The sequence below is a fragment of the Panthera onca genome, chromosome C1, assembly GCF_046562875.1.
Source record: "Panthera onca isolate mPanOnc1 chromosome C1, mPanOnc1 haplotype 2, whole genome shotgun sequence".
NCBI lineage: Eukaryota > Metazoa > Chordata > Mammalia > Carnivora > Felidae > Panthera > Panthera onca.
This window is the reverse complement of record NC_138346.1, coordinates 163,315,992-163,340,279: the sequence shown is the minus strand read 5'-3', so window position 1 is coordinate 163,340,279 and position 24,288 is coordinate 163,315,992. Positions and strand designations below refer to the sequence as shown.

At 37.8% G+C, this 24,288-nt stretch overlaps 1 protein-coding gene across 1 annotated transcript; it reads left to right on the top strand.

Annotated features, from left to right (window-relative positions):
* The first annotated feature begins 212 nt into the window (after positions 1-212).
* CTH (cystathionine gamma-lyase) lies at positions 213-24,288 on the top strand. The gene is made up of 12 exons (XM_060626318.2): positions 213-598; positions 3,641-3,722; positions 6,209-6,304; positions 8,068-8,177; positions 10,201-10,332; positions 14,279-14,336; positions 14,793-14,870; positions 16,405-16,557; positions 17,931-18,052; positions 19,473-19,525; positions 23,103-23,241; positions 23,709-24,288. Exons 1-12 carry the CDS (start codon positions 431-433, stop codon positions 23,733-23,735), a joined length of 1,218 nt encoding a protein of 405 aa, XP_060482301.1. The 5' UTR covers positions 213-430; the 3' UTR covers positions 23,736-24,288.

Here is a 24,288-nt window from a genome sequence, read left to right as displayed (position 1 = left end):
CTCAGTGGCTCTCTGGAGCCAGTATGTCAGCCTCCCGCAGGGCCGGACTCAGGAATTTCGCCCGCAGGGACTAACACCACGTGGACACACTGACTCCCGCTTCACTCCACTTTCAGCACGGGGAAGGGCGGTCCCAACGACGCTCCAGGCAACGCCTCCGCTTCCGGCCAATGAGGAACAGGGGTCGCGTCGGGGCCTTAGCTCATTGGGTCTCTCTGGTTCCGCCTGCGGTGAACGCAAAGCTCCCGGCCGGCTACTAAAGTGTCAGGCACTGAATCGGGGAGCCCGGTTTTTGTGCGCTCGCGGTGGCTCACCCGCCGTTTCTTTGGCTCTCGTTCGTCTAGTCTTGTGTCTCTTTCAGGCCCGTCGTACCAGTTGTCTAGTTATATCTTCCTCGCCTTCTTTCTCTTTCCCTCCCGCGCAGCTCAGGATGCAGGAAAAAGACGCCTCCCTGTACGGTTTCCAGCCTCGCTTCCAACATTTCGCCACGCAGGCCATCCATGTGGGCCAGGAACCCGAGCAATGGACCTCCCATGCTGTGGTGCCCCCCATTTCACTGTCCACCACGTTCAAGCAAGAGGCTCCCGGCCATCACTCGGTGAGCTGGGTCTGGCTGGGGAGGTGGGTGGATGGGGTCAAGGGTTGGGCGGGAAATGAGAGATGGCTTATACATAAAAAGGCATGTAAATAATTTATAAGATGGCTTATACAAATTAAAAAAAATATTGTGTGTAGCCACTTTGCATCCCCAAAAGATGTTTACTACACCTGTAATCTTCCTTGCATTAAATCTTTGTATTTGATGGTCAAGTGATCACATTTCTTTTGATAAAGCAGGACTGGAAGGAACAGTATGTCCAACTTGCCATGTAGATTTAAACTGAAATTCATGTAATTTTGGGAAATTTGCACTTCAAAACTGAGGGTCATAACTTTGTTGAATTACTTTCAGCAGCAGAAATTATAAAGACATACTAGGGAGTCAACCAAAAAAAAACCCCAAAAAACTCGGGATCTGATAACTCACCTAGAATCAAGATCATGCCCAATGGCTGTATTGTTATTAATAGTTATTGAGTACTTGCTATGGGCTAGATACAGACTTACACATAGTATATCATATGTATTTCAGGTATGCTCTGGGATAATTCTCACAACAGCCCTAGTGTGAACTAGGTATTCATTTTTCTCAGGAAGAAACATTTAAAAGTGTTAAGTAACTATTGCCCAAGGCCACATGGCTAGTAAGTGGTGGAGCTAGGATTCCAACTCTGCTCTAGAACCCTGCTTTTAGACATTAGGCTACACTCTGCTCTACTCCAATAATACTAGTAATAATCTAACCCATTGCATCATTTATGCAGTGAGGCTTAGTGATTAAGAGCACAAATCACCTGGTCAGAGGAGCTAGGTTTGAATTCTAACACCACTTCTTCTGATCTGGGTGACCTTGAGCAAGTTGCTTAACCTATCCAAGCCTCAGGTTGATCCTGAGTAAATGGGTTAATAATAGTATTTACCACATGAATTGTTGATACATATGTTAAGCTTTATCGTACATTATAATTGTTCAGTAGGTGGGTATTTCACGGTGTTCACATTCACACTTCCCCCAGGTCAGAGGGCAGGACAGGTATTATACAAGTTTTATACAGAAGGAACTGACCCAGAGTTAGAGATAAATGACTTACAAGGCTCTGAAGGAGGATTCTTTTTGTTACTCCCTTTTGATAACACATTGACGGGATCTTGAAGTATTTAAAATTGCTGAGCTTTTAAGGAAATTGATTAAATAAACTTGTTAGGTCCAAAGCCTTGATTATATTTCAAAAACCTCTTTATTGTGTTATGTTATATAAATCTAGAAAAATTATTTTAAACTTAACTCTTTGTTTTGTGAGGTAGAATTCTTTTCAAAAAAACCTTTTTTTTTTTTTAAAGTTTATTTATTTTTGAGAGAGAGTGAAGAGTGTGAGAAGGAGGCTCTAGGCCCGGAGCTGTCAGCACAGAGCCCAAAGGAGGGCTCAAACCCAGGAACCGTGAGATCATGATCTGAGGCGAAGTTGGACACTTAACCTACTGAGCCACTGAGAGACTGAGCCACTGAGGCGAAGTTGGACACTTAACCTACTGAGCCCCTGTGAGATAGAATTCAAAGAGCATTTCTACAGTTGGTTTAGGATACTTCTAGCTACTGTATTTTGGAATCAAAACGTGTTATACAATCTGTTTTCCAAGCATGCAGTCTGTTGCTGATGTAGAATTTTGTGAATGTGTGGCTGCCCAATTTTGAGCTCTTGGTGGAAAATTAACCATTTAACTAGATATTAATAATTAAGTATTTTCAGAGAGCCAGCAGGGATGGTAAAATCCAGGTAAAATCCTGTTAATACCTTTAAAAACTCAGTTGAGAGCGCTAAAGACAATCTGAGGAGCTGAATGAGAAGCATCTATTTCTCCTGTTCCATGAGGGTGGGAATTTGCCACTGAGATATACTTCTCCTTCCCTCCCCCCCCCCCGCAAAAAAAGTTAAATCTCTGCAGTGAATAATTATGGAAACATGGGGTGCCTTTCTGTGGCAGTGGCCACATGAATCCAAACATTTTTTTGTCTGGGGAGTACAGCTGCAGGTGACATCAAGGAGGTGATGGGAGGGAGGGTGGAGGATATCTTGGAACCCTATAAAATAGGTCAACTCAGTTTGTCAAAAACAAGGAAACAGACAAAGCAACAGAACTTAAAAAAAAATATATATGTGTATATATTATTAATACCTGGGCTCCCAAATCAGAAACAATGTGTTTTGTTATGTGGTATATGAGGCATGGGGAGAAAATTATATTTTTAGTCAATGTTTACATCCTGGGTTTGAATACTGGCTCTGATGTTCTCCATGGTCTTTGGCTTCACTTTTGTAAAAGCAGAGCACGAGGATTAAATGAAATGACTAGATGAACGTAGCTAGTACGGTGCATGTAAAAGGACCGAATTAAAAAAATTGTGTGTAGCCACTTTGCCAAGAATTACTCTCCATATTTTCAAGTTGCTCTGGAGAGCCAAGATCTGAACTTTGAGCATTTGTAGGATCTGTTGATAGTTTCTTGTAGGTTGCTAAACAGGACTTGTACCACTGATTTCTTAGAAAATGAAATATAGGGTAGAAGTAAGTTTAGTCTGTTTGCTCTGGTGATTCCCTTTACCTGATGCCCCCAGGTGAACGGGTAAAGGTGAGTCTAACATAGTAATACTACTACTAATAAAAACAACCACTTTTCTAGTAGTTAGCATGTGCCAGTCACCATGGAGCAAATGTATTATACATTACATAGTTTTATCATCACAACAGTTTTACGAATTATTTTTCTGTGTTTTATTCCCATTTCATAGCTACTGAGTTCACTCTAGGAAACATTAAGTAACTTACCTATTTGGCATACAGCTCATAAGCGGCAGATACCTAATTCTAGTCACACTGGCTGCAGCCACAGTATTGTTCCTGTTTAATGGCAAGACATGTCATAACTAAATAATAGAAATTCATTATGGTAGGATGAACCTGTAGTTGTGGAGGTGGCTGTGTTAGGACACTGATAACTAAACTTAAATCTCTTAGGATTAACTCTCATTTCTTTTCTTCAGGGTTTTGAATATAGTCGTTCTGGAAACCCCACCAGGAATTGCTTGGAAAAAGCAGTGGCAGCATTAGATGGGGCCAAGTACAGTAAGTGATTTCCATTTCAAAGTTTGTGAAGCCTAGAACCCAGTCTTCTCTGTGTAGACAAAATCATAGAGACACAGAATTTTAAATTGGAAAGAAGTAAGGATTAGCTACTTAAAAACTTTTATTTTACTAAGACATTGAATTTTTTTGTCTAAGTTCCCACAGATGGCGTGATATGCGTATGTGTAATTATTAGGTAAAAATAAATATGATTAGAGGCAAAATGGCAGAATTTGCCATCTAGTATTCGTGTAAATACACTCTCCATCTGGAGCTGTCAGTGTAAATAGATAAATATTAACTGAGTTTTATAACACTGCCTCTGAGAATATAAACTTTCTTATACTCTGGTTCAGTCACCTGATAATGCTTGAGAATAACATCGGGGAACATTTGCAATACCCAGGTACCCTTGATAATGTGACCTCAGAGATGAGGGATTAACTCCTTGAATCTTCTTTTTTTCATGAGAGGAGTGGATTACCATTAAATCATCTTTGTACTTTTTATATAAATGTTACTAAATGAGGGCAGAATAGTGAATAGAAAATAAGAGTCTTCTGAGTTTTCTCATTGCAAGAGTGTAGGGGTTAGAAATCTTAATATGAGCTGTTGGGATTTTTTGGGGGGGTTTCCTTTTGTTTTGGATGAGGGGAGGTTTTTTTTATTATTAATTTTTTAAATTTACATCCAGGTTAGCTAGCGTATAGTGCAATAATTTCAGGAGTAGATTCCAGTGATTAATCCCCAATGTATAACAGCCAGTGGTCATTCCAAGTCTCTTCCTTAATGCCCCTTACCCATTTAGCCCATCTCCCCCACCCACAAACCCTCCAGCAACCCTTAGTTTTGTCCTCTGTATTTGAAAGTCTTATGGTTTGTCCCCCTCCCTGTTTTTATAGTATTTTTGCTTCCCTTCCTTATGTTCATCTGTTTTGTATCTTAAATTCCACATATGAGTGAAGTCATATGATATTTGTTTTTCTCTGACTTATTTCGCTTAGCATAGTATACTCTAGTTCCATCCATGTTGTTGCAAATGGCGAGATTTCGTTCTTTTTGATCACCAAGTAGTATTCTATTCTCTCTCTCTCTGTATATATATACCACATCTTCTTTATCCATTCATCAGTTGATGGACATTTGGGCTCTTTCCATACTTTGGCTATTGTCGACACACTGTTATAAACATTGAGGTGCATGTGCCCCTTCGAAACAACACTCCTATATCTTTTGGTTAAATACCTAGTAGTGCAGTTGCTGGGGTGTAGAGTAGTTCTTTCTAGTTTTGATTTTTTGAGGAACCTCCAGACTGTTTTCCAGAGTGGCTGCACTAGTTTGCATTAGGGGAGTTCTTTTTAAACACTAAACTTGTACTATAATTTAGTACTATATGGGGAGCATTATTTCCTCCTGTGGGAGGTATAAAGGCTGAGTATTTATATATGTTTTGCCAACAAGTTTTTCAAGTGGGATATAGAAAACATGGTTGTTTTTAACTGGGCTTAAAGTTTAGCCTTCTATATGAATTCATTGTTGGATCACAGGTCTGCTGAGAAGAGAACTGTAATCCCAACCTAAACACTTCTGAGAAGATTTTATAATAATTACATTTTTCAAGTTATTGAATTATCCTTTCTACCATATAGTGATTTTTATCATCACAGTGATGTATTGACATTTTGTCAGGATATTTTCTTTTACAGTGTTTAATGTATACAATGCCAGGTTTTGTTTTTAAGTTGTTTTCATTATTTTTGTTCTATATGAGATTTCAGGATCGTATTTGTTAAAAGAGATTCCACATTAAAAAATCTTCAAAAACTCAAATTTTTAGAATTTACCAGATACATCTCAAGTCTGATTTTGAGATATCCATATAGTTAATGAGTGATCCTATCTTAGCTCTGTTCTTCAGGCTTGAAATTTTTTTAGAGTTTGTTATTTTTAAATTGTAACTTAATTGGCAATTGGCCTTTAATCTCAGAATTTTGTAAAGAATTATTTCTTTGAAATGTTTAAATTTTATAATGAAAGCAGAATTATACATTTTTATGCTAAAGATATTTTATCTTTGGAGCACCTCAGTGGTTCAATTGGCTAAGCATCCAGTGTTTGATTTTGGCTCAGGTCCTGATCTCATGGTTCATGGGATGGAGCCCTGAGTTGGACTCTGGTTCCATGCTGACAGTGTGGAACCTGCTTGGGATTCTCTCTCTCTGCCCTTCTCTCTGTCTCTCTTTCTCTCTCTCTCCATCTCTCTCAAAAGAAATAAATAAACTTAAAAAAAAAAAAAAAGATACTTTATCCTAAACAGCAAGGGAATTTGGCAATTTTATTAACTGGAGGACTTCTGGTGACTCAGTAGTAATGGCTGTCCTTAACAGCAGAGAGAGGTACATAAAGTAAAGCAAGTAAATACTCTAGGTGTTTTTCAACTTTTAGGTTTAACTTTTTGGCTTACTCTAACTTGGCTTTTATTTTAGGTTTGGCCTTTGCTTCAGGTTTAGCAGCCACTGTGACTATTACCCATCTCTTAAAAGCAGGAGACCAAATTATTTGTATGGATGATGTATATGGAGGTAGGTGACCTCTCTCATTCATGTTGTGTCAACTGATATGTTAAAGACAATAAAGTAGGTCCAGAATTATATTAACAATGTTACCAGGCTTATTGATTATTTATTATCTTTTAAAGGTGTGAGGGACACCTCCATGCTGGCCCAGACCTGGTAAAGGAAGAGTATAAACATTTAGGATCCATGCTCTGGAACTGCTTATTAGAGAGATTGCTTAATAATAATTTTATTTAAACTGCTAGAATGAGGATGTTGGACCTGATTTACCTTCTACATATATTCTACTACAGAGAAGATAGTGTTTAAAGAGAGAGTATTCTAGTGTTATTTAGAATTTTTACCTGTAATGAGAATGAGCTATAACCCAGGTCACTCTCAAGAGTTTACCTCTACCCACCCCTGTATCCCTGCCACACACTTAACCTTTTAAGAATCTATCGAAAACTATGGGCCCCTTTCCCCCTAAAAAGTGTACTTAAGATTACACCCAATGTTTATCATTTTAAGTTTAGGGTCAAGAAGTCTTACCTCTTGAAGTCCATCATGGATCCAAATTTAAGAACTTCAAATTTTAAACAATTTCATTGCGAGTAACTTAAAAATAAATAAATAAATGCAAGTTATTTAAAGTGGTGGACAAGAAGGTAAAGGAGACAGGTTGCCCTGTAAGCAAGACTGATTTTGTGTTCAAAACAATAGCAAAAATGTTGTAAATATATATATATATATATATATATATATATATATATATATATTCCACATGCTTCCAGATAATTAAAATGAAACTTCTAGAATATTATTTTATCTATCTCCTATTAACAAAAAGTTAAATCTTACTTTTAGTAATCATTTAACCCTCCTAGAAATTTGCCAACTGCTTGGTATTTATGGTTGTTCCCTATGATAGTTTGTTGAATAGAAATTATAAAAATAGCAAACCCTTAGTTGCTTTTATAATGCATTATAAAAACCTCTTGGCACACTTAGGTATAAAATCTTGAAAATTGCTGTTGATTTTTAACAATTCTTTACGTTCTTTTTCAATCTTACGTTACTTAGGGTTGGTCTTTATAACATCAAAGTTCAGTATATCTTTGGTCATAGAGTATTTTTTTTTTGCTTGACTAGCAATAATAGAAATTTTTCCTTTAAATTTGCATATGTAAAAATCAAATCCAGAACAGTGTTTATGAAAGAAATTATTCTAGGTTGAATGACTTCTCTCTTTCACTGTAAAACTATAAGCTAGTAGTTTGATTTTTTTGCCTCATTTATCATTAAAGCTTTTAGAACCACATAACAAAAAGATTGAGAAAGTACAAAGAATAATAACCTGTTTTTTTCTATTATCAAAGCATAATCAGACTGAAAATTTATTTTGAACGTTTTACTGGCAGTGGTTCAGTCATTTTAAATTTGATTACTATGAAAAAATTGTTAAAAAGATACTGATGCATGCATGCCACTTAATGTTTAAAGAACAGAGATTGTATGCTTTCAGAAATATTTTCTGCTTCACTTCATGTTCTTGGTGCAGATATCAAGTGTGTTTAATTTGACCCTTTAACTCTTAGTTTAAAATCCAAGCCTTATCTTCTTTATTATACAAGATAGCTAAATTATTTGACCAAAGTAGAATTGTTGTTGATTTTGTTTTTATTGGTGATTGACACTTCCTTATATTTTTAAAGTATTTATGCCTATAAGGAATAAATATTTCTCAGTACAGTGTCTTTTCCATTTTGTCTGATTCTCTCCTGCCTCAGGTACAAACAGGTACTTCAGGCAGGTGGCAGCTGAATTTGGATTAAAGATTTCTTTTGTTGATTGTTCCAAGACCAAGTTGCTAGAGGCAGCCCTTACACCCGAAACCAAGGTAACTTAGTTTTCAGTTTTGTCTGTTTTCTGTGTGATGTTGTGTTTTTATAATTTTGTTTACTAGAGGACATAATTTAAATATGCACAACAAATTTTATTAGAAGCCATTGGAAACCATCAACAAGATTAAGATAGGTCTGGCTTCTCATGATGTTCAGGAACATGAATTCCATAGCAAGGTTCAAGTTCTAACTCTGTATCATAGTTGGTGTATTATCAGGGGCAAATTATTTAACCTAAGTCTCAATTTCTTCATTTCCAAAATGGGGATAATTGCACCTGCTTTATAGAAAGGTGGTTGTGTAAAGTAGATGAAGTAAGGCTTATGAAATGCTTAGGATTGTATCTAACACATAAAAACTGTTAAAAAGATTTGTTAGCAGAAGCATACAATTCTGTACTGCATTATCAAGCTGGTACTGGTAACAGTCATCACAGAGATTGGATTGCAGAAAAGGAAGCTTGCCAGACCCAAACCCTCAGCATACTGGCTTTTTAAGAATTCTAAGTGATACTTCAGCAAAATAATAGTTACAAGTAGAGAATAGGCCACAAACAATCTTCAGCCTCCGTCCTGGGAATCTTGTATGCCACCGGAAGGTGTTTTGTGCCTGAGTGAATGGCATATGTGATATTCTTTTTTGGGGCCTCATTCAAATTCTGCATGGGTAAAAGAAGGACCAGTGTCTTTTATAAGTCAGCCTTTTCCAACTTTTTGCTAATGATTAAAAGGTTTCAATTGTATCTAAGATTATGTTGTGGTGAATGCTAAAAAACGAAAACCTTTTCTCACACAAATTATTACTTTGAAGATTAACACAGGGGTGAGCTTTGAGTGATTAAGGTTTGTTTTCAAAGGAACTTGTTTTTTATCTTGCTTAGGAGAAAAGATACTTATTAAAATAGCTGGTCTGAGTCTTTCTAAGGGAGGAAAGCAAATTGTGAGTATGTTAATTCTTGTCAACAGAACTTTATGTAGTGGCTCTTTACTGACTTGAATTAATACATTTTCCCCCCTGAAATATCTGCCTCGTCATATGAAGTAGATTTTTCAAGTCCCTGTAAAATCAACTTGGTATTTATTTACTTATTTTTATTTTAACTAATTTTTTATTGTGAATGGGAGTAATAAATTCTTACCCAAAGTATTTTTTTATTTTTAAAATAATTCAATTCTTATAGAATATGCATTAACTCCCTTATCTTTTCCATGGTAAAACTCTTGAGTCAGAAGAATACTGAACTAGATATCTTGCTCATTTACATAGTAATAAAGAATCATTAACCCCTTTAAAAAGAAAGCTATAGGTAATGTCATTTAATGCAATGGCATCTTGTTTAATAAACAGAATTCTTTTCTTTGGTCTTTTCAATCACTATCAAGCATCTACTATTCAGTGCCTGAATTGCCCTAAGTTTTGGGGTATGATACTGTCTCTTAAATGAGCTGTGAGCAGGTTTTCTGTTGTGTGTAACTTCTCTCCTTTACTTTAAAACCCATGCTGTTCAAGTTCTGGATACTTATTTTACAGTTTCTAATGCATATGGCACTTTTTAAGTTAATATTTAGAATATGTTTGATAGCTTAGGGGTAGTTCTCCTTAATGAAAATTCTAGGCTGTAATAATCTTAGTGTTCTGTGTTATTTACCTTTGAGAACAAAATTCCTAGACACTGAACTATGTCTTTGAAATTCATCCTCTTTATCATGGAAAGTAATTACAATAATTAACTTGAGCACTTTTCTGCTTCTATGTAACATCTCATTTGATCTTTATAACAACTCCATAAGATAAATATTATCAACCCCATTGTACAGATGTAAAATTTGAGGAATATGGAGGGTAAGTTACTTAGCTATGACTTTTCAGAAATTAATGGGGCCTAGGATTCAGATTCAAACCTTGCAACTTCATCACCTACACTCTTCCACTATAGTCTGCCAGATGGTTACAATATATGAGATGTATGTTTGTGCAGTGGATTGTTATAAACTATTGTCATTTATTGAATTGTTTTAGCTTGTTTGGATTGAAACCCCCACAAACCCTAACTTGAAGATGATTGACATTGAAGCCTGTGCACATACTGTCCATAAACACGGCGACATAATTTTGGTCGTGGATAACACTTTCATGTCGGCGTATTTCCAGGTAAATGAAAATAACTTTTTGGCATTATTAGTAGACCACACAGATACCTGTAACTAGGAAAGGAAAGACTTGCTTACATTAAAATCGTTATCAAACTCATGGAATATAATCATAGTTCTTGATTACACAAAAAATTAAAATTGGACCCTTCTAGGGGCGCCTGGGTGGCTCAGTCGGTTGAGCGTCCGACTTCGTCCCAGGTCATGATCTCATGGTTCGTGAGTTTGAGCCCCGTGTCGGGGTCTGTGCTGACAGCTCAGAGCCTGGAGCCTACTTCGGATTCTGTGTCTCCCTCTCTCTGCTCCTCCCCTGCTCACACTCTGTCTCTCTCTCAAAAATGAAGATTAAAAAAAATTTTTTTTTAATGGGACCCTTCTGCCATTAGTTAATATCTTTTGAACCCGAGGTTAATATGTGGTATGGGACTTTGTGTGTTTTAAATGTCTTAATTAAAGCTTTTAAGTTCTCGGGGTGCCTGGGTGGCTCAGTCGGTTAAGCGTCCAACTTCGGCTCAGGTCATGATCTCACAGTCCGTTAGTTCGAGCCCCGCGTCGGGCTCTGTGCTGACAGCTCAGAGCCTGGAGCCTGCTTCAGATTCTGTGTCTCCCTCTCTCTCTGCCCCTCCCCTGTTCATGCTCTGTCTCTCTCTGTCTCAAAAATAAATAAACATTAAAAAAAAATTAAAAAAAAAAAAAAGCTTTTAAGTTCTCTTAGGATGTGTAGACTCTGAAGAGCTGACCTTATGTGATTTTATCTGTCAGTGCTTTATAAATAGTAGGGACTTCAATGTTTATGTGCTGGCAAGTCAGTTATATTATTTTTTATATATATGGTGTGACTGAAACAGATATGTTATATATTTAATGTATGTATTATGTGTTTATTTTTTATTATTAAAATATATAATTAAATCTTAAGCTATATAATTTAATGTATATTTAAATGTACTACTATATATATATATATATATATATATATATATATATATATATATAAAATGCATTATATAATTAAACCTGGCTAACCTTCCAAATAAATGGAAAACACAGGCTATACTCCACGACATCTCAGTGTATGTCACACATGTTATTTCTCCACTTTCCTCCTTTCTAGTTTCTCTTCTTTCAGTGCCTCAGTGTCCAGCTCTTTATAGCTTTACCTTATTTATATTATGAATTTCTTTATTTTTTTAAATTAATTTTTTTTTTTTTTTTTGGAGAGAAGGAGAGTGTGTGTATGTACACACATGAGCAAGTGAGGGGCAGAGAGAGAGAGAGAGAGAGAGAGAGAGAGAGAGAGAACCCCAAGGAGGGCCTACACCCAGCACTGAGCCTGACTTAGGGTTTAATCTCATGAACTATGAGATCATGACCTGAGCCAAAATCAAGAGTTAGACACTTAACTGACTGAGCCAGCCAGGCACCCCAGCAGTGCTCCTTTTAAGCTATCTCTTTTCCTAACCCACCCCCCTCAAGCCCTCCCATTCACCCTCCATTCCTTTTCTTTTTCTTCCTACTTTTTTCCATATTCTTCTTTCTGTTTTGCTCCTTTTGGTAGATCATCTAGGGATTTCCTTATAATTGACTAGTTGTCTGCCCTTTTCCCACATGTTCTCTCTCTTTCCTTGGAGTAGCCCAATCTGTTTCCTTTCCTTATTAGGAGCTTACCTTCTCCTTGCTCTTTCCTTCCTGCTTGTACCTTATGCTCATTCTCAAAGCACTTCCTGCAGAGTTTCTGAAAGCCCAGCTCATTTTCTGCTACTCTTAAATTAGGCAGATGTTTATAGCCAATTGTTTATACTTGCCCCCTTTTTTTCTGGGTTCCTGAAGTTGGCGCAGGCTGCTGCCTTCATGTGACTGGCCGATTTCCTGGGAGTTTATATAAACCTGTTCTTCACCTTCTTCTGTTTTAGTGAGAAGGCACTACCATATTTTCTTTTCTTTTCCTCAAACATGTTTCCTGGCTACATTGATTGGATAGCTTCATGGGCCACCTACATTTGGCTCACGATATATCTTTAGCTTCTTCTTGTATCAGGTAAAACAGTCTGTTTCCAAGTGAAAAGCTCCTGGAGTTCTCTATTTGTCCCAGGGGATTTTCACTCTTGGATTCTTTATCCCAACTTCTTACCCCATATACTACTTACACTAGGCCAGTTAACACAGCATAGCATTGCTCTAGCTGAGTCACATTAAGTCCTGTATATTCCCATGGAGACTACATGAATTGTTTTAGCCTGGGCCTGCCCAGATTACTCATCACGCCTGGCCCTTTTTTTCGCTATTACTGTCACTAAAATAGGTCCAGTCTTTGTACCTTTCTGAAGCCCACATCACATTTCCTCATGCCAGGGACTGCAGTTTGCTCCATTTCAACCTGGATTCATTCCAGTTGAGTTAATCAGAATCATTGTTGTCCATAAAGAACTGCATGTATTAATTCCATAAATCACATCTTCTGAAGAGGTCCTCTCATTATTTTACCTTCCTGAAAACTGGATGCATTCTCCTTCTTCCCTACTTTTTGTCTTCTGGATCTTCTATAAATGTCACAAAAGGCAAAATGGACATACCAGCATAAAGTTTCAGTGTTTCAGGATAGAACCTCTAGATTCATGTAGTCGGGGTGTGAGTGCCAGCTCTCCCAGCTTTTTAATCTGAGTGATCTATTTTGTTTTTCTTAGTCCTTTTTCCTCATCTGTACAATTAGAATCTTAAGGTACTGATTTTATTGAGCCGGGTAAAATATTTTGTACTGTGCTTCCCTGGGATAGGTAAAGTATTAACATGGTTCTTAGCACATATTAAGCTCAACAGGTGTTAGTTATTGGTCTTCATTTTTCCTTTTCTTTTGACCAGAGTTTACAGAATGTTAGCATTGGAAGAGACCCTCATCTAGTTTGACTCCATCACTTTGAAGATGAGCAAACACCTATGTAGAGAGTGCTTTGAGTAATACCAGATTTAAAATATCCTGTTTTTGAAATACCTCAAATGAAAAAGCCCTATAGCCCCGTTATAGTAACACCTTCCAAAGACTAAACAACTGGTGAGGTTAATTAATACACACACACACACACACACACACACACGCACATACATGCCCACACACGCCCACACTTTCTTTTACAGAAAATGTAAATGTGAATAGGCTTCTGGCTGGCTGAGTCAGTAGAGCATGTGACTCTTGATGTCAGGGTTGTGAGCTCAAGGCCCACAGTGGGCATAGAGCTTACTTTAAAAAAAAAAAAGAGAGAATGTATAAATGGAAAGATGCTGATAATATATTGTTTAGTGAATAAGTTGATTATTACTTTAACTCTCACTATAAACAAAGACATTTTAAGACTAAAGGATTGATTTGCAGGAAAGTTGGGTGAGGGAAAACAATCCAAACAACTTTCTTACTAAGTGACTTTACACTTGGCACAACTGGTACAATAAAAGAGTAATTAAGAGTCAAGATCATGGCACATCAAGTGAATAATTACAGCATACATTATAAGGTTTTAATGATCAAAGATCTAAGCATATTAGTTTTATACTCACTTGATGAAACAGTTGCTGAATGTTTATGTCAACTACTTTTGTGTTTACTGAGTCATAAAATGCCAGCATCTCTGCATTGTAAATTTAGTAATACACTTAGGGCCAGCTAGCAACTGCTCTAAAGAAACAAGTTCAGGAGACCAGTTGACCTGAGTTTATCTGCTATTTCCAGAAAATTTGTGCTTTTTGGATTGAATACTGGGTCCAATACTTTGTATTTTTATTTGGTGGGAGGGAGAAAGGGAAAAGATAGCATCAGAGATCCTGGAAAATTTTAAGACGCATGTGTTTTTGAAAAGTTAGACTAGGAATGAAATTTACAATAGCAAATAAGCATGTAATGAAGCATATTTTCAAGTGCTTTACCATTGAAAATGAAAATCTTTTGTTCCTTTCAGCGGCCTTTGGCTCTGGGAGCTGATATTTGTATGTATTCAGCAACAAAATACATGAATGGTAAGACATACATAGTCTACACTTTGAGTGTTCCTTTCCATGGATACATGATAATACCATAGGGTTTGATATTTTGATATTTTTTTCTTCTATTATTCTGGTTTTCTCTGTGACTCATGTAGAAAGTAAAAAATTATACTTTGGTTAAATATGGGATTCCATTTTATAGCAGACAAAACTATGCTCATGACTTACAAACAGAGGATTGAAATTTACTAAAAAAAGTTACATTTTTATCCTACTGACAGCTTAAAAAGAAACATTTAATTTTTATGTGATTTTTATTTTATTATTATAGGTATAGCTTTTGGTACTATCAAATTGAATACAGTTTATTTAAACTTATTCTATCATTTTCCAAAAGAGTTTTTTCAAGTGAAAGTCATATTTTAGAAATTCCAGAATGAAGAATAGACGTGCATTGTTTTTAACTTAAAGGTTTTTGTTTTGTTTTAGGCCACAGTGATGTTGTAATGGGCTTAGTGTCTCTTAATTCTGAGAGCCTCCATGATAGGCTCCGCTTCTTACAGAATTGTAAGTACTGAAAAGTCCAGAATTCCCCTTAACCCCTCAGAGGGACTACATTTGATAATTTGTATTTCCACTAAATGTTGAGAAGTGATAGCTTTCTACTAAATTAGGAAGAAATGAGATGTGGGGGAGAAAGATTCTGAGTTTTAAAGGAAAGTAGAAAAATTGGGATATAAAAATATAGTTAGAGAGATCATAGCAGGACTTTATAACATGACTCAAGGGATCAATTTTGTTATTTTTCAAATCCATGTTAATTTTGACTGTAATTGGGTAAAGCCCACATGAATTTTTCATTTTCAAACTTACTAGATTTGTTTTTAAATAAAACCTTTGGAATAATGGCTTTCTTATACTATACCTTTTATATCTAGAATGGTGAACTTATATGTGAACTTATATATTTTCAACAGATGTCTAAACACCATGTCCTGTTTAGATAGTTTAGTTATCTCAAGTATAGGTAAGGGTTTATTTGAGGACACTTCGTTAACCATTGCAATTTGACAGATAAGAGAGAAACATAATTAGGAATAAAAATGCCTCCCTAGGAAGTAAGTATTAAAGTAAAACAAGGAAGCACCAAGGAGGAAAAGCAAAACTTATTGCTTGATAAATTCCTTTCATTTATATAAAGTAGAGGCGAGGTATGTACCCTGGAGGCATATTAACTCCTCGGCTGCTTCAGACAAAAGCTAAATAGAATGCTAGAAGAACATTCAGTAACAATAGGAGCTGAACTGCTATTTTTCTCTACTTTTTCAAAGAAATGTGAGGTTAAACTATGTGCACTGTGTCATTTAATCAAAACCATAGGATTATTTACTTCATATTTGAAAAGTTCATATTGTATTCATGTGTAGTTTGCAGGATATTCATTTCCCCTCTCATTTTAAAGCCTGTTTCTGGGCCACCTGGGTGGCTCAGTCAGCTAAACATCCAACTTCAGCTCTGGTCATGATCTCACGGTCTGTGAGTTCAAGTCCCATGTCGGGCTCTGTGCTCATAGCTCAGAGCCTGGAGCCTGCTTCAGATTCTGTGTCTCCCTTTCTCTCTGCCTCTCCCCCACTCATGCTCTGTCTCTCTCCAACTCTCAAAAGTGAATAAATGTTAAAAAAAAATTTAAAAAGCCCATTTCTTTGAGCATAATTTTTTTTTTAATGTTTATTTTTTTTTTGAAAGAAAGAGCATGAGCAGGGGAGGGGCAGAGAGACAGGGAGACACAGAATCCAAAGCAGGCTCCAGGCTCAGAGCTGTCAGCACAGAGCCTGACACGGGGCTTGAGCTCACAAATGGTGAGATCGTGATCTGAGCCGATGTTGGACACTTAACCAATAGAGCCACCCTGGCGCTCCTCTTTAAGCATAATTTATCCTTCATTCTCATGCTTCTGATTGGATGTATTAATTCCCCCCCGAGAAGTCAAACATTGGCCTTTGTAGCTGGCTTCTGAGAGTCACAATGATGAAAAAGAGTGAGAGAATCTTCTGGGTCCCTCCCACCTTTCAGACTAACCCAGAATATGTTCATTTTCCAGCTCTTGGAGCAGTTCCATCTCCTGTTGACTGTTACCTCTGCAATCGAGGTCTGAAGACTCTACAGGTCCGAATGGAGAAGCATTTCGAAAATGGGATGGCAGTTGCTCGGTTTCTGGAATCTAATCCTAGGGTAGAAAAGGTTATTTATCCTGGTACGTTAATGAGACTCCTAGGGTTTCATGGGCAGGCTCTGTGGTGGGTCTGGTGGCGAAGAAGATAGACCTGATCTGTGGCCTTGTGTTGCATATAGTCTAGTGGCTGCTTGGATGTTAGGAAATTGATTTTATGTGTTAGATGTTCCTGTGATGGCCTTTAGCTTGGAAGTTTGTGTTTATTCCAAGATTACACCATTTTTCTTTCCAGTTGATTTGCTTATAGTCTTGTCAGTCAACTATTTTGCATTAGCTCTAACTTTTATCTGATTTAGGTTGGGACTTGATATTCGTCAAATTCAGACTTGATACTTACGTACCAAAATTCCCCCAAAGCTCTCTTGCTTTTTGAATTTTTTCACCTCAGGCAATATCTAGAATGCTCATGTGGAGTTAGCAGACTTCTGTATTACTCTTTGAATTTATTTTATTTAAATTGTGGTGGTCTTAAGTAAATAGTTATTTTAAACCCTTTGAGGTATTTGCCATATAGTCTGGGTGGACAGGAGAATTAAGCCTGATCCCTGCCCTCAAGGAGCTAAGGTAAGCCAAGACAGAACTACATATGTACCCTAGGTAAAGAGCTATTGACTGGTGTATATTTTATTTTTTTTTTTTTTTTCTTTTTTTTTTTTTTTTTTTTAATTTTTTTTTTTTTTTCAACGTTTATTTTTTTATTTTTGGGACAGAGAGAGACAGAGCATGAACGGGGGAGGGACAGAGAGAGAGGGAGACACAGAATCGGAAACAGGCTCCAGGCTCCGAGCCATCAGCCCAGAGCCCGACGCGGGGCTCGAACTCACGGACCGTGAGATCGTGACCTGGCTGAAGTCGGACGCTTAACCGACTGCGCCACCCAGGCGCCCCGACTGGTGTATATTTTAAATGGAAGGAGGGAGAAAAGTTTTGGGCTGTGTCTTGAAGAATGGGTAGCACTTGTTAGAAGGGCATGAACAGGCATTCAGATTCATTCAGTGAATGCTTATCAATTGCCAACTACGGGCCAAGCTTTGTACTAGGAACTGGGATCCAATTATTAACAAAAGAAATGGATTTCTCCACACGGAGCTAGTCTGGTGGATAAGACAGATATTAAGCGAGAAATTAAAGAATGATAAGTAACAGAGTGGCTGGGGTAATCAGTGTAAAGAAGGCCAATGTAGCTCCAGCATGGAGAGGGTAGAAAAGATAGGTCAAAATGAAGCCAGAGACATAGAGACAGGGGCCAGAACAGGTCGTCAGACGTGACCATGGCATAAAGTTCATTATTATTAGGCTTATTTGCAGTTTGCTTTGGCAAACAGTGATTTTTTTTTTGTTCTGAAATTACATGTTTGACTATAAATAAGACTTATTATGCCTCATGATTATAGGACTGCCCTCTCATCCCCAGCATGAGCTGGCAAGGCGTCAGTGCACAGGCTGTCCAGGGATGATCACCTTTTATATTAAGGGCACTCTTCAACATGCTGAGACTTTTCTCAAGAACCTAAAGGTAAACTTTCAAAAGAGGTATTTAAATCATAGAGGTAGGGGCTCCTGGGTGGCTCAGTTGGTTGAGTGTCTGACTCTTGATTTTGGCTCAGGTCATGATCTTATGGTTAGTGGTATCAAGCCCCGCATTGGGCTTTGCACTGGCGGTGTGGAGCCTGCTTGGGATTCTCTCTGTCTCTCTCTCTCTCTCTCTCTCTCTCTCTCTCTGTCTCTCTCTCTCTACTCCTCCCCTGCTTGCACATGCATGCTCTCTCATTCTCTCAAAATAAATAAACATTTAAAAGTAAATAAGTCATAGAGATAAATTACAGCAGTTCATTATCTGTCATTTCCACCCAACTCGGATTAATGTTTTTGTACCTGCAAGTCACACCCACAAACCTCCTTATCATGAAATGCATTGGGTTGGAAAATGACTTTGGCTCAGTAGCAGACATCTGAATATGTTTATTTACTTAACTCTCGAGTCATAGCCATGAACTCGAGAGTGACAGAATGTTCTGATGCATTGGTTTTTCAAATTTATTTTAAAAATTCACTTCTAAAAATTCACTTTCAAGTGAAATAGTACATGAAACTTCCAATTAATGTGCTGTCAGGGCACTGCACAAAGGCTATTCTGAAATCCAGCCTACGAAGGGCTTTCTAAACCCTGTGCCTCCCGGCTGCGTCTGCCTGTGGTGAAGGAAGGGAGGCCTTTGTCTAATTTTCCTGGTAGCAGGGGGCTCTCAGGGGCCCTGGGAGAGAGGTCTATGTAACTACATACACTGGGCTTACAGAGCTCATGCAGCAGACTGAGTTTTAAATACTGCAAGTCAATGAATAGGCTGCTGCCAGATTAGTCAAAGCCTACTGGTAACTAACAGTTGTACTAAAAGCAGAAAGATAGCATATATTTAATTAAATACGGTTATGAGAGTAATTTTAAAATATTTGTAAAATTCTATGACACTATAACACTAAATACAAAAACAGGTTTTTTTCCCGTCTACTCCAGGAGGCAGTTAAATGGATGTATTATTAATTTAGTAAGTGATACATACTAACAAGTAAATGTATGTAACTTGGTAGACATATAGAGGTTTTATTTAAGAGTAACCACAGAACTAGGTCTCAAATGCAATAATTCTGAGGTTTTAGGGCTCATGTTAATACTTACGTATAGGACCAAATTAGGAAGGTATGGGAGATTCACTTTCCTCAACTTCTGATGTTTTATAAGTTTGAACATAATATGTCTAATGGGTGAAATCAGTGTCACGGATTTTATTTTCATTTTTTTCTCTGGGTTTCTTGCCCGATTGGTGTTTTCTTCGTAATCCCCATTTTTCACCGTCTGTCCAGGGCCATTCTATTAAAAACATTTAGTTTTGTATTTTTATTTTAGTGAAAGATCTAAACGAATGTTTTCTTTGCCATAGTTATTTACTCTGGCTGAGAGCTTGGGAGGATACGAAAGTCTTGCTGAGCTTCCGTGAGTATATTTCTGTTTTCTCCGTGTTTTAACTTTGATGTCAGCTTTAACAATTGTTTAGAAAAAGAGTGTGGTAAAATCAGGAATAATTCAACATATTGAACAATAAGGGTGCCTGGGTGGCTCAGTTAATTAAGCATCCGACTTCAGCTCAGGTCATGATGTCACAGTTCGTGGGTTCGAGCCCCATGTCGGTCTCTGTGCTGACAGCTCAGATCCTGCAGCTTGCTTTGGATTCTGTGTCTCCCTCTCTTCCTCTCTGCTGCTTGTGTGCGTGCTCTTTCTCAAAAATAAAGAAACAGTAAAAAAATTTTTTTTTTAAAAAGATACTGAACAATAAGAACAGCATCTTGGTATCTAATCAGAATGGACTCTTAACCCAATAGAATGGAGACCCTGATAAAATCTCAGTGAGCTATATGTATCCCCGCCCGCGCCCAATGTTGCTTCCTTCCCCCTTCAGCCTGAAGGCGATTCCAGGGGACTTGTATCTTAGGACCTCTGAGCTCTGACTGTTCTATCCCACTCCACTCTAGAAGGGAGGTTGGAGACTTTGTATTGGAAGGGCTGATTTCAGGGGCGCCTGGGTGGCTCAGTCAGTTAAGCATCTGACTCTTGTTTTCAGCTGGGATCATGATCTCATGGTTCATGGGATCAAGCCCCATGTCAGACTCTGCACTGACAGTACAGAACCCGCTTGGGATTCTCTCTCCCTCTCCTTCTGCCCCTCACTCTCTCCCTCTCTCTCTCTCAAAATAAATAAACTTTAAAAAAAAGAATATATTTTAAAAAAAAGGGCAGATTTCAAATCTCCTTGAAATATTGAAATGGGGACTGTGTCTCTGATAAAGTACCTCCATGCCCTCGATGGTCAGAGGAGGGCCCTACTAGATACTGTTATTTTCTGTTCCTCTGGGTACACCCTGAATGACTTCCTGTTATTTGCAAGATAGCCCCAAATTTAACTTGGTGTTCTTGATCCAGTCAATTCATCTTAATTTTATCAAAGCACTAGAGGATGTTAGAATATGCAGCCTGAGATCCATCAGTCCAACAACTTATTTTATAGACAAGGAAATAAAGATTCAGCAAGTTTTGCTGATTACTCCTAACATGGGAAAATGTTGGCAACTTCACTCTTGAAACTTCCCATGGAAACAGTGAGAGGAGGTAAAAGCAGCCTGGATCTGGGTTTGAGACTTGCCCCACCAATTACTTCACCTCTAAGCTTTCAGTGTTTTTCATCCATAAAATGTGATTGATAATTAAAATAATAATTGCCATTTATTGATTACCTGTCCCTCCTAGCCTTCCTGAGCTGTGTCCTGATTTTATTATGTGTCACTCTGCCCACAGATTGTAATTATTGCAGTGGTAATTCACCATCATTACCTAATAGTTATCAAGTGTACTAAATGTCCCTGGTATGTTTCTGTGTTTCAGTTTTCATAAACATTTCTGGAATAACAGTGTTCTGGAAGCACTGTGTTGAGGAGTGTCAGGGATTGCCAAAATTTAGGCACATTTGCTGCCCTGCCCTCTCACAGTAGGTAGTTTACAGTTTCTGGGAAGAGTCAGGAAGTTTCACAGAAAGTTAAAAAAAAAATCTATGATGCCCAAATAATTGTTCAAATAATTAAGATAACAAAAATAGGTTTTTGTGAATCTTCAAGAAGATGCCTGCTAGTAAGTCTGGATGCACAAGAGGGCACACTCCGCATATGAAATTGGGTTATTTTTCATAGTAAAGAAATGTGTATTACTTTAGGTCTCTCTTAAAAATAGAGCCCTCTTGATTTATTTGGGGATTTGGTTTAAAGTTGCTTGGCCCTCAGATATTCCAGCTACGCCATAACCTCAATGCCTGCCAGTGGACGAGTGAATTTAGGTCAGGGCTTGTCTGTTCTATCCCCCTCCTTCTGTGACTCCCAATCACTGCAATGACTACAGCATTGCAAAAAGGGAGGGAGGAAGCGAAGCCAATGTGCACAGCCTTGGTCTGCCAGCCTGACAACACAAATTCACTCCATGGCCTCAGAAAAGTTACCGATGCTCTCTTAATCTCTCCTGTCCTGAGTTGTGAAATGTAGATAGCACTGTACTCAGCTCTTAGGGTTGTTATGGAAATATGGGGAAAAAAATATCCCAAACCCAATGCCTTGATTCATAGCAGGTGCCCTGTAAATGTCACCTATTACCAGGAATTACTATTTTTTATTAGGCATCTAATGCACTCCATACTTGTACATTTACACTTGTAAATGCTTTATATGTGTTTCTTCTATTAATGACTGTGCCAAACTTTGAAATATCCAATGTGTATTCATTTTTTAAAAATGAGTTAATGCACACAAATGACCTCATAGAGTACCTGCCTTGTGGCAAGCATATAATAAGTGATAGCTATTATTATTTTAGATAAGGACATCGATGCTGAGGACAAGTAACTTTTACAAGCCCACTCAGCCAGTGTGTGGAGGGACTGATTCATGCATAGGTCTGTTGGTCTCAGAGGCCTAAGTTCTTATTTTTTTGTGTATACTCTCTTTTAAGGAATTAAAAGCCTGAAAAGTCAACATTTTAAGAAGGGTGTTTGCATGTAGACCTTCAGTAGAGTGATAAAAGAAGATACTCATTTACGTTGACCGCGTCTGAGATTTTCTATCCATGAATTTGAAGTGAGACAGGACAAAGCAACTAAGGCATTGATTTTGCGGGTAGAGGCATTTTTTTGCAGGGAAAGGATGAGTATTGGTGACAGCGTATGTATGTAGGGCTCAGCAAGGCTATAATCTCCTCCATGATGCCTCCGCCCACAGGTTTCTCCCTCCTCTGAATTCTGGTAATCCTTACTGTCCATACTTGTTTGGCATTTGCTGCAGACTGTTCTGTTCCATGAATTGTCATCATCTTTAGTTTCTGCTTTGTTATCTAGAGTGGAGAAAATATCTCCTTTTTTGGTTTCCCAATTCTTATTATGGTGCCTGACCTTTAGGTAGGTGCTTTACCTTTACACTTGTTGATGACGATGGGTTGCTAGGTAGTTTTGAAAATCTTTCCAAGCCTCTACATTCATAGGATATGTGCTGGAATTCCTAATGCTCACTGCTGGCCACTGCTGGTGTTCCTGGGTTGACTTTCCCTGATCAGCCTCATAAGGTGCCATTCTGGATTAATCCATTGATTCAGAGGGAATTAATTCTGGCTGGCTCTCAGTCCAGTGGACCCTCCATAAGTCTAGCTGCTTGGTCATGGGATTTATGACTTGGCCAAAGCCTCATTCAGTCAGGTGTTAAAATGCATACACTGGAGGCTGTTTTTCCCTCCTGCATGGGAGTGCTTGATTGGCACCTTCAGTGTCTGGATTGAGAACACTGATGGTGTAAAAACAATAAAAGATCTTCGTTTTCACTTAATGACTAGAAAAGATAATTTTCACAAATTTTTTTTTTTGCCTGTGAAAAATTATAGACATATGAAGAATTTGGCATCTAGAGTAGAAAAAAGTGGAAGATAATTGTAATTTGTTAATAAGATACAATATAATGATCTAAAATTTGCTTATTCTTTCTTTTAGGGCAATCATGACCCATGCATCAGTGCCTAAGAGCGACAGAGATGCCCTTGGAATTAGTGACACACTGATTCGCCTCTCTGTGGGCTTAGAGGATAAAAAAGACATACTTGAAGATCTAGATCAAGCTTTGAAGGCAGCAGTAAGTTTATTTTGGGGTGTTTGTGTGCCTCATCTTGGAGGGGGTGGTCACTGTTTTCTACAGTGGCCTCACTGTAAACTCTAAAGGTTTCTTCTCTTCCTACAATAGACAGGGAACTCAGTAGAAGGGCAGATTTTAAAAATGCTGGTATTCAGAGCGCCTGGGTGGCTCAGTTGGTTAGGCGATCGACTTTGGCTCAGGTCATGATCTCGTGGTTCACAGGTTCCAGTCCCGCATCAGGTTCTGTACTGACAGCTCAGAGCCTGGAGCCTGCTTTGGATTCTGTGTCTCCCTATCTCTCGGTCTCTTCCCCACTAGTGCTCTGTCTTTCTCTCTCTCAAAAATAAAATAAACATTAAAAAATAAAAAAAATAAAAAAATGGTAGTATTCAGAAAAGAGTCCTTAGAAGAAGTGAAGTCTCTGCCTGTGGGTCTAATAACATTTTTCTTGTGCACTTTTAATACAGCACCCTCCAAACGCAGGTCATAACTAGCATTCCAGGACTGCTAGTAGAAGTTGCTTCCTGAGAAGGTCAACTCTGCGTAATCAAATGGACAATTAAAGAGCCTTTGCAGGATTTTCAAGTGAAAATTTTAAGGCACCTCATTACCTTTCACAGCTGTAACCTTACAGGGATCATCCTTGTTAAAAACAGTTTCCTCTTTCTCTTGTTGTAATTGACAGGTCAATTCTGTTATTCTCTTTTTGATAATTTTGGTATGCATTTCCCTCTGAAGGAGGTGAGATTTGTGCTGCTTTTTGGGATTGTGATCTTTTTGTCATAGCTTAAGGTTTATATTGATCATGTTTACAATATAGTGATAATTCATTTTTGATGTTTTTCTGAAGAATTTAAATTATTCAATGAATGTTCTTAAATCAAGTGTGATTTTTGCATATTGTTGAAAACAGCACTTAAAGCAATGGTTTACACTTAATTACCATACGCCAAAAATCAAATACTTGAGAAGCCTACTGTGAAATTCTGCTGATTTAACGTTGTACTTACTAGTTAAAAAAATAAATAAATCTAATTATCAAATGCA

Excerpts from the sequence above, each read along its gene's own strand:
- CTH (XM_060626318.2), top strand. The coding sequence starts at position 431 with ATGCAGGAAAAAGACGCCTCCCTGTACGGTTTCCAGCCTCGCTTCCAA. Across the intron at positions 14,337-14,792 it reads AGCAACAAAATACATGAATG|GCCACAGTGATGTTGTAATG; the intron begins GTAAGACATACA and ends GTTTTGTTTTAG. Across the intron at positions 23,242-23,708 it reads ATCAAGCTTTGAAGGCAGCA|CACCCTCCAAACGCAGGTCA; the intron begins GTAAGTTTATTT and ends CTTTTAATACAG.